This window comes from Mus caroli, chromosome 3 (assembly GCF_900094665.2).
Source record: "Mus caroli chromosome 3, CAROLI_EIJ_v1.1, whole genome shotgun sequence".
In the NCBI taxonomy this organism is placed as follows: Eukaryota; Metazoa; Chordata; class Mammalia; order Rodentia; family Muridae; genus Mus; species Mus caroli.
In genome coordinates, this window is record NC_034572.1 from 101,477,363 (window position 1) to 101,488,589 (window position 11,227).

Sequence of the window (11,227 nt, forward strand, 5' to 3'; positions counted from 1 at the left end):
AGGCCAATTCTGTTTTGATAGGTAAAGTATACACTTCAGCCTCTTGACCTAGGGTCAGAAATTGAGCACTGTCTTCTTGGCGATTGGCCTATTGCATAGATGAGACCATGCCAGACCTGCTGATTACTTTAAAATTTAAACCAGGTCTACGTCTGGTTAGGACTGGAAATTTTTTGAACCAAATTCAAAGGTTAAAAGTCACTAAGTCCAAGTGCTAGGCCAGGAAAAGGCCCTGGGGTCCGACTACAGATTGCTTTGAAGGCCCAGTACCCCCGAATCTGAAAGCCAGCCATCACCCGTCCTATGGTGGTAGCTATGCCTTTTCGTAAAGAGCGCGGACGCGGCGCCGCGTTGAATTTCGTCCCTCTGGAGACGCCGTCCAGGCGCCCGCCTCGGTCAAGTCACGTGACCGAGGTTTGCAGTGAAGGAGGAAGTGTTTTGCTGCGGGGTCCTGGGCTGGGGCGGACAGCCTGCGGGATGGAGGCGACTTTGGAGCAGCATTTGGAGGACACGTGAGTAGTGCGTGCGGCCGGTCCTGGGCTCCGGACAGGGGAGCTGGAGCGGGACAGCCGCATGGACCACGAGTGTCTGCGGAAGCGTTTGGGGCACTCGGGGCGGCGAACGGTTGACTTCTGCCTACGGCCGGGCCGCTCGAGACTGGGTAGTAAAGTTTCGCTAGGCTCTGTGAGCATCCTATAGAGTCTTGCGGGCCCAAGCAAGAGAGGCCCAATCATCTGTCTTGTTGGCGTCGTCCGCAGAGTCGAGTAGCTCTTGAGAAGTTTGGGAAACGGATTAAGTTTGGGGAAGGATGCCCCGGGTGTGCTAAATCGAGACCCCGCAGTGCCAAAGCACATTCACGCACATCTTCCCGCGTTTGTGGCCTGTCAGTTGCTCGGCGCTTGTGAAGTAAATATATCCGTAAAGTTTTTCAGCTATCTCTGTAAAATTTAAAACTGGGAGGTGTAAAGTGGCTTACAAGAAGACACCTCCTCCTTGAGCTTCTTAATCCCCTCCAGGAGCAATTCCCGTTACTGAGATTTAACAGTTCAGGAGTTGCAGTCCTAGAGCATGCTTCTATACCAAGGACAGAGCCCTAAAGATAACTGCCTTCTTTGTGGCTTTGTGAAGCAGAGGTACCTGAGAAAATGGTTTGGGTTTTGTTTTGTTTATTTAAACAACTCACAGTTTTTCCTCTGAAAGGGGGCGAAAAAAACTTAAGGGCTGATTTGAAGTGCTTAATACTCGGTGCATAGAAAATCTGTTTTACTACAATAATTTGAAATATTTTCTTCACATCATCTGGTTCATCTTTCTTGTGCTCCCAAAATTAGAATGAAGAATCCATCCATTGTTGGAGTCCTATGCACAGATTCACAAGGACTTAATCTGGGCTGTAAGTGTCTCCTACCAGCCTCCCTTTGAAGTTCTGAGAGCCTTAACTTACTCTGCTACTATTTTCTAGCTTGTATTCCTGTTACCTTTGGGGCATAGAGACTATCTCCAAGAAGCCTTCCAGTTGCATTTTAAAGGCAGAAACGTTCTTCCCAGTTCTACAACTGTTCCTACTCAAATGGTTTTGAATAAATTTTAAGTGGTCTAGAAAAGGGCTTTAGATAAGGACGTCTTTACTGAATGCATTCCCTGTGCAGGCACAGTCAGGCTACACTATTTCCTTAATTGCCTCAATAACCCTGAAAATGGATGATGCTGGCTGTTAATCCAGCCACTCCCACCAGTAAGTTATTGTCAGTAAAAATAAGGATTTCATAGTTAGACAGGTCTGACTTCAACCCCATTCTCCGATGCCGTCTGCTAGCAGCATGAGTGCCGAACAGAAGGAGCCTCTTGGGGCTTCAGTTTCTTCATTGGGTTATTTTATTTCATACATACATTATGTGTGTGTTGGGGTCTTAATTACCAGACAACATTTTTTTTTTAAACTTATTCTACGTGGCCCTTGCTGTCCTTGGAACAAACTTTGTAGACCATGCTGGCCTGTAACTCACAGAGATCTGCCTGCCTCTATCCCTTGAATGCTGGGAATAAAGGTGTGCACCACCACGCCCAGCCAGGCACCATTCTTAGTGTTTTTCATTATAAAACATACATAACCCTCCTTCCTGCCCCCCCCCCACCAAAGCCCTTTATGGTCAAGAAATTTAGCAAGCTTAAGTACCTTGCCCAGGGTCAAACACCTAATGAATGGTTGAGATAGGATGTTTTTAAAGCTGGCTCCAAAGCTTAAAAAACCCAGTACAGAACCAAGATGTGTTTGTGTGATGTTCAATAAATTGTAGCAATTACAGATAAGGAACTAAGTCCAGAAAGGTAAATAGCTAAAGTTAATTAATGTCAGAAACTAGTAAACCCAAGAATCCTTATAATTGATGCAGGTTTTTAGAGCTCTGATCTTTTGCTGGTATGATACCTGACAAAAATAATACAGTTATGTCTTATACAAAAAGCAGCCATTTGGAACAAAGGTAAAATTTTTTGAAGCATTTGGCAAGTCACTAATGAAAACTCTTTAAATGCACATGTGGAGAAAAAAAAAAAAAACAACAAAAACTAAGTACAACCCTCAAGGTGTGAAGTTGCTATTTCCAGTAGACTTCCAGGCTGCACTTTGGCCTTCGGATTTTTTTATGTAGTAATAGTCAATCCAGAATTTCTGCCAGGGTATATTGTCTACTGCCTTAGTTTTAGGTGTAAGCAAACCCCTTTATTTCAGGGATCTATAATAAGCTTGGTGGTTACCTTTTGTGCCTAGAGCCTGATTTAGTTAATACAAGCCAAAGTAATAGTAAAGAAGTGGGGGACATTTGAAAGGAGCCCAGCTAGCTTCTGCTAGCAGAAATAGTTGCTCACAGGTCTTCACATATGCTGGCAAGGTGATCTTGCAACTGAACTTCTGAGTAATGGCTTCTTCTTTGAGACTGAGCATAGGAAGAGAAACTCAGATTTCCCATAAGGAATTAATTAGCATCAACAAGCCCCTTATCCATACTGAATGCTTTTTGTCACTCTCGCCTTTGAATTTCTTGGTTTCAGCAAGGTTCCTATAAAATAGTTACTACCATCAGATGACTTGAATTACAGCTTCCTGATATGCTTGAGAAGGTGTTTAGAGATAGTACAGTGAGGGGAATAACTGAAAACTGCATGTCATTTACGACTTTGCTGATTTAAGAACAATTGCCAGACTTTCTCACTAATGGAATCAGCTGAGTGCCAGGTGAAAGAGCTCCTTTCTTGTCCGTACTTAACCTAAAGGCACAAAGGCCGGGAGCTGAGTTTCTTTTTCACAAATAATTCCGGAGGAGATACTAACCTCTAGGTTTATATTAACTTTTAGACACTTCTCACTATTCTCTAGGCCGTGGTACCCTGTCCGATGAGCATGCTGGAGTGATATCTGTTCTAGCCCAGCAGGCAGCTAAGCTAACCTCTGACCCCACCGACATCCCTGTGGTATGTTTAGAATCAGATAATGGGTGAGTACATACCAGCACACCCCTTTCTTTTTGTTCTGAAAAACTTGATTGGGCTTTCCCCTGCATTCAGTGGTAGTTCATTAGTCAATGTACCACAGAGCCATTGGACATCCAGGCCTCATGACAGAACTTCATTAAAATGAGAAGAACTATCAGTTTGCCACCCCAATAAAGGAAAAACAGTAAAAACACAAAAAATGATTAGCTGCATAGAATTCCCTAAAGTAACATCTTAAAGATATTCCTAGATAAAGATCTTTATTCAGATGCTAAGTGATAAAAGGAAAAAAACAAAACTGTGGGGCTGGAGAAATGCCAGTGCTTAAGATGAGTGTGTGAGTCACAGTCCTGAGGAAGGAGCTTATCTACTAGTACCCCAGCACCCACACAACAAACACCTGTAACCTCAGCCCTCAGTCAGGGGCGAGGGGGTGGGCAGAGATGGGAGGATTGCTGGAGCTGGCTGTCCTCCAGTGTAGCAGAGAAAATGAGGCTCAGGCTCAGGGATAAGACCACACATCCAAGGATAGTTGCACAGTAATAGAGGACACCCAGCACCTTCTGACCTCCGTGCCTGTACATAGGTGTGTGTACATGCACACACTTGTATGTGCACACCTGCACAGAGATAGAGTATGTGGACCTTTAAAAATGCATACTATGGTCAGTTTGGGGCATGGCAAAATGAAGATATTAATATTAGTATATGTATAAATATATACAAATTAAAATTAGAACCAGGAGCCAGCAAGATGGCTAAGCAAATAGACGTGCTTGCCGCCAAGTCTGATGACTGGAACTCCATACCTGGAACCCACATGACTGAGGAGATAAACACCCTGACGTTGTCATGCAAGCCGTGGCACACATACAGACCCCCAAAATAAGTAACATAAATAAGAATTAAGAGCTGGGGAGGCGGCTCAGTGGTTGAAAGCACATGGCACTCTTCCAGAGGACCTGAGTCAGTTCCCAGCACCTACATTTGGAAGTTCACAACCGCTTATAACTCCAACTGTAGAGGAACCAACACCACTCTCTGGCCTTCTCAGGCACCAGTGTGTATAATGACACACACGGACAGACACATACATATATTTTTTAAAAATCTAATCCAAAACTTAGGACCAGGAGGAAGGCTAGGCTCGTGATAGCATGTGCAAGGCTCTAGATTCTAACTCCAACAATACCACCAAAACCTCCAGGAAAAAAAAATCAGAATCATGTTGAGTAGTAGGGTTAAGGATTACTTTAAAAAAAAATTTTTTTTAATTAAAAGGATTAATTTCTTTCTATGTTATAATTAGATTTGCCCACAATCCTCAACTGTCTCATGCCCATCTATGCTATTTATTTATTCATGTTTCTTAGAGGAAGACTTGGCTCTTGGTTTGAGAATGTAGTCCCCTTTATGGGTGGGAAGTATGGAGAGGTTATGGCAGTAGGGGTTGGTGACGGACACTTGTCAACAGGGACTGTTCATATTTGTTTTTGTATGTGAATATAGATAAATATGCTGTTATCTAAACATAAATATATTTAAACTAAATAAATTTAATCTTACACTAAGTCACATGCATTAAGAGTTTGCTGAATATTTTCTTTTTTGCTTTTCAGGAACATTATGATCCAGAAACACGATGGCATCACAGTGGCTGTGCACAAAATGGCCTCTTGACATCTGATGCCAGCTCTCCAGTGGCCTCTCACCGGGATTCAGTCATGCCTGTCTCAGCTCACTTGTAAAACTATTAAAGTTCCAGAAACAGGCCATTCACTTAATGTCCAATGTGGACTCCCTTATTTATATGACAGCCAGTCACCAAGACATCAGTTAGAGAGGAGCATTGTTTGGGCTTTTGTCACTCTGCTCTTTGGTGACAGTCACGTAATCCAGGATCACAGCCCATCATGGCCTAGAACTATGTAGCCCAGGCTGACTTCAAATTTATGGTCTTCCTGCTTTAAACACCTACATCCTGGAATTAGAGCATTTGTCACTAAGGTTTAGGTCACTTTGTATATAGAACTTCATTATGGTCAATAAACCTGTTCTGAGGAAAGTTTGGTTCATTTCTGGTCTTTTAAAATTCCTACTTAATGCTCATTTTTCTTTTTTCAGTTTTTTTTCTCTAAAAGATCTCTATCCCAAACTACTTGTTTCTCTTTCAGTGTCTTAAAATGTGTGTGTTCTTATGCAAGGGAATATGGACCAAATATTTCCCTCAACCTAAGTGGCAAAGGACATATCATTGAGTCCTTAGTATGACCAGAAACTTACTTCTCATTATAAAATAGGTTAGCTACTCCTGGTTGTTGTGTGTAACCAAAGCCTAGGGGCTAGCATGGTCACCGTCGGAACTTAACTGACAGAAGGCGTGTGTGCTTTGCTTTGGTTGGTTGGTTGGTTGATTTTTCTGAGACAGGGTTTCTCTGTGTAGCCCTGGCTGTCCTGGAATTTGGTAGACCAGGTCAGCCTCAAACTCAGAGATCTGCCTGTCTCTGCCTCCCAAGTGCTAGGAATAAAGATGTGCGCCACCACTACCCGACATGGACGGACTACATTTTTACCATCACCCAGACCGTCGAAGAAATAGGCATGTTGGATAAAATTTTTTTTACCATTTGAGAGTAAAAGTAGTCTTCAGCCTTTAGTGATTCTCAACAGATGCTGCGCAGCAGGTGACAAGGACTGTGTTTGTGCTGTGTGTGAATTCAGTGATTCTCAACAGATGCTGCGAAGCGGGGGACAAGGACTGTGTGTGTGCTGTGTGTGAATTCAGTGATTCTCAACAGATACTGCACAGCAGGTGACAAGGACTGTGTGCTGTGTGTGAATTCAGTGATTCTCAACAGATACTGCACAGCAGGTGACAAGGACTGTGTGTGTGCTGTGTGTGAATTCACAGTGTGTGTGTTGAGATCAGAAGACAGCTTGTGGAAGTTTATTTTCCCCGACCAGGGGTTCTGGGGACCCAGCTCAGGTTGTTAAGCTTATACAGCAAGCACTTTTATCCACTGAGCCATCCCAGTGGCTCAGTTTGTCTATTTATTCTACTGCTCTTTGGCATTTTAATATTTCCCTATTTTTAAAAAAAAGTCTTGAATATTAGAGAAAGGTGCTGCTTACAGAAAAAGAATTTCCAGTAAGACACTTGAAGGCCTTAAGCTGGTACCTAAGAAGGGTGTTATATAATGTCCTACTTTAGGCATACTATATATATATATATATATATATATATATATATATATAATATCTGCACCACTGTCAAACCTGTTCTGAGAGCATGACTTTGTCTTACATCCCAAGCACATAGTTCCTCATTCACAGAAGGCATTAACTAAGCACTTACTGAATACACAATTATAAGGAAGGGGTTTGTGGTATAAACTGGGCCTCCAAGAATAGAATGGAGCAGTGAGTAAGGGTTTCTAGCAAGAGGAAAGCAAAGACAGGGCAAACCAGAAAGAATATGTGCATAACAGCAAGCGCTTTGGTCTGTGAGGCAGGAGGTGAAAATAGCTGGAAATGTGAATACTAGACCCAGCTGGGTAGTGGTGGTGTACCTACTCAGCCATCAGCTGAGAACAGCCCAATAGTGGTGGCAGGGGGCAGGCCAGTTCTCCAGCCCCCAAGCCACCATGCCTGGCTTTTACAATTCAATCTTTAGTGAGGTTTTTGTATGCTAGAGATATACTGAGCAATTTATATGTGTTTGGTTCACTTAACCCTCTGTATATTAAACTGGGATCAGTTTAGAAAAGAATGGGTTCTATAAAATACAAAAAGCAACAGCAAACAGGAGAATAGGGACAAGAATTGCATTTTCTAGTCTGTCATAGACCGGAAAGAGAGTGACTGATTTCAATTTCAGATAAATTGAACTTGACAGGGCATCCTGTTGATGATCATGCTCAGTAACATGGTGTAAGTGCTCACTGTGCACCAGGCTTAGTTTCAAACTTTCAGGTACCTCCCCTTGCATTGTGAACAAAATTTAAAGTTCTTTCCATGACCTGAGAGATCCAGCTCTGGTCCCCTGCTTGTGCCACATGCCATGCTATATCTGCTTATCTCAGAACCCCTCTCTTTAGCAGTGAAGCAAGCATTTTCTTATCTACTCACAGTAACCATTTGAAGTAGGAAAAAGTATACCAATTTATTAATAGAACAAGACTTGTACTGGGAAGACTGAAAGGCTAGGTGTCTTGTGATTGTTCTATTACTGTGACAAAACACCTATGGCCAGGGGAACTTAGAAAAGGAAGCCTTTAATTGGATTTACAGTTTCAGAGGGTTAGAGTTCATGATGGTGGTCAGGGACAGCTCAGAGATCATATCTTGATCCAAAAGCAGGAAGCAGAGAAAGACACACTGGGAATGCCAGGAGTCTTTGGAAACCTTAAAGCCTACACCCAGCACACATCCCTTCAAGCACCCTGCTACATCTCCTGATCCTTTGCAATCAGCTCTGCCAACTGGGAGCCAAGGAGTCAAGCTTCTGAGTCTGGCAGGACATTCTCTGTCAAACCACACACTAGAGACAGGTAATTTTCTAGTCTGCACAGAACTAAAGCTGAAGTGTGGTTGCATGGGGTTTCCCAAACCCTGCCCTGATTTGATATATTAACTTGACTGGACTATGAGATGCCAAGATACTTGAGTTAGGCCATTTCTGGATGTGTCTGGCCAAGGCCATTTGAATCAGTATCTTTGTGAGCTTCCTGTAACTCACTGAGCCCCTGAGTAGACTAAAAACTTTCTGTCCTTTCACCCCATTTGTTTGATTCTTTGCTCTGGGGTTCTGGCCCTCCATTCCTAGATTGACTGAAACTTACACCTCAGTTTTGGTGACCTCATTTGAATGGAACCCTACCATCGACTCCCAGTCTGCAGTTTGTTTACTGCAGATGTTGGTCTTCTTAGTTTCTATAATTATACAAATCAGATACTTATAGTAAACCTTACTGTTGCCACATCTACTGCCAATTGTTTCTGGCTCTGGGGAACATTATTTCTTGAGGAAGCCAGGAAAACTCCTCAATGTACTGGATAGTTTTAGGTCAACTTGACACAAGCTGAGATCATCTGAAAAGAGGGAACCGCAATTAAGAAAATGCCTCCACTTGGGAGAGACTGTGGCCAGGCAGGAACCCCAGTGGATCCACAGGGACACCAACCCACCCACAAATCTTTCTAGCCAAAAATTATCCTGTCTACAAGAAGTGCAGGGATTGGGGGTGGAGCAGAGACTGAGGGAATGGCCAACCAATAACCAGCCCAACTTGAGACCCATTCTATGGACAAGCAACAATCCCTGACACTATTAATGATATTCTGTTATGCTTGCAGACAGAAGTCTAGCATGGCTGTCCTCTGAGAGGCTCCATCCACCAGCTGACTCAAACAGATGCAAACACCCACAGCCAAACAGTGGATGGAGCTTGGGGACTCTTATGGAAGAATAAGAGGAAGAATTGCAGCCCCTAAGGGGATAGGAACCCCATAGGAAGACCAACAGAGTCAACAAACATGGACCCCTGGGGCTCTCAGAGACTGAACCACCAAACAAAGAACATCTATGGACTGGACCCAGGCTTCCCTGCACATATGTAGCAGATGTGCAGCTTGGTCATCATGTGAGTCCCAAATAACTGGAGCAGGGGCTATCACAAAAGCTGTTGCCTGTATGTGGGATATGTTCTTCTAGATGGACTGCCTTGTCTGACCTCAGTGGGGGAGGAAGCACCTAGCCTCAGAGAGACTTGAAATGTCATGGTGGAGAGATACTGGAAGGAGGGACCCAATCAGAGGAGAAGGGGAGAGGGGATGGGGTTAGGATTGTGTGTGGGGAGTGACTAGGAGGGGGCAGTGAGGGGGATGTAAAGTGAGTAAGCTTTTTAAAAGAGAGAAAGAAAAAAGGAAAAGAAAAAGAGACAGACAGACAAAGAGAGAAAGAGAGAGAGAGAGAGAGAGAGAGAAAGAAAGAAAGAAAGAAAGAAAGAAAGAAAGAAAGAAAGAAAGAAAGAAAGAAAGAAAGAAAAAGAGAGAGAAGGGAGGAAGGGAGGGAGGGAGGGGGACAGGGGGGAGAGAGAGAGAGAGAGAGAGGAAGGAAGGAAAGAAAGAAAATGCCTCCAATAAGATATGACTGTAGGCAGACCTGTAGAGCATTTTCTTGATTAGTGATAGGGAGGGTCCAGCTCATTGTGGGTGGTGCCATCCCTGAGGTGGTCTAGGGTTCTATAAGAAAGCAGGCTAAGCAAGCCAGTAAGCAGTATCCCTCCGTGGCTTCCGCATTAGCTCCTTCCTCCAAGTTCCTGCCCTGTTTGAGTTCCTGTCCTGACTTCCTTCAAAGATGAATAGGAATGAAAGTGTAAGCCAAATAAACCCTTTCCTCCCCAACTTGCTTTTTTTTCCCCTCCAATTTCTTTTATTAGGTATTTACCCCAACTTGCTTTTTGGTCATAGTGTTTCCCTAACTAAGATACTTAGGTCTGATGATCCACTGGGACTCGGAAGATGCAACATTTCCCTGTAATCATGTTTATTATAGTAAAAGGAGAACTGACAAAGAGAAATGGTGTTTGGGACAAAACGAGAAAAGCAGCAGGGCAAAAAGTTCCAAGAACTCTCCTTCAGTCAAGTCCCATAGAATGTACTGAATTTCTCCAGCACGGAGCTGTGATAACATTTATGAAATATCTTCAGCTGCAGAAGTCATTATACACTTAGTGCCCAGAGGAGACTAATCACATGAGCATTTTCTACTAGCAAATGTCAAAGTTCCAGGTTCCCAGAAGGGAGTGTTTAGCACAAGTCAGATTGTTTGCTCCCTGTAGGAACAGTGATGGTAGACATTCCCCTGAAGGCTAAGTTCCCAAATGCTAGCCAGAGGCCAATTCTGTAAGCCAACTTTTGTTATGTTATGCTATGTTGTGTCATTTATTTATTTATTTAGGAAGTGGGAGTAGGGGTTGAAACAGGGTTTTCTCTGCATAAACTTGGCTGTCCTGGAAGTCACTCTGTAGACCAGGCTGGCCTTGAATGCAGAGATCTGCCTACCTTTGACTCCTGAGTGCTGGAATCAATGGCATGTGCCCCTATGCCCAGCTTTGTGAGCCAACCTTTTGTTTGTTAGTTTTTAGAGACAGTGTTTCTCTGTGTAGCCCTGGGTATCCTGGAACTCACTGTGTACTCCAGGCTGGCCTCAAACTCAAAGATCCACCTGCCTCTGCTTCCTGTGTGCTGCCCAGCTGGGAGCCAACTTTTTACAACTAAGGACTGAACAAGGACAAGGAAAGGTTCAACTGGGTGACTTTCCTAACCTAGCAGTGTTGTGCTAAACTCTGAGTCCCAAGGGCGGAAGAGTGTTCATAAGTTATCAGACAGCATAACAATGGTAGTAAGAAGTTATGGGGGGGAGGGGCTGGAGAGCTGGCTCAGCAGGTGAGAGCACTGACTGCTCTTCCAGAGGTCCTGAGTTCAAATCCCAGCAACCACATGGAGCTCACAACCATCCGTAATGAGATCCGATGCCCTCTTCTGGTGTGTCTGAAGACAGCTACAGTGTACTCACATAAATAAAAATAAATATCTTTTTTTTAAAAAGAAATAACAGTAAATTCTTACCAAATAGCTTTAAGGACAGAAGCTAAAAAAGGTTATAGGCTGAGATATTCATAAGTTTAAAGACCCCGTAAATGCAACATTGAATCAGTGGTTACAGATGCTG

The 11,227-nt window shown here is 43.5% G+C and overlaps 1 protein-coding gene across 1 annotated transcript; it reads left to right on the forward strand.

The window, feature by feature from the left end:
• Nucleotides 1–207: 207 nt before the first annotated feature.
• Nucleotides 208–5,557, forward strand: Lamtor5 (late endosomal/lysosomal adaptor, MAPK and MTOR activator 5). Its single transcript, XM_021158531.2, has 4 exons — nucleotides 208–512; nucleotides 1,332–1,393; nucleotides 3,377–3,494; nucleotides 5,112–5,557. The coding sequence occupies exons 1-4, from the start codon at nucleotides 304–306 to the stop codon at nucleotides 5,170–5,172; spliced, it is 450 nt and encodes a 149-aa protein (XP_021014190.1). The 5' UTR covers nucleotides 208–303; the 3' UTR covers nucleotides 5,173–5,557.
• The last annotated feature ends 5,670 nt before the right edge of the window (nucleotides 5,558–11,227 follow it).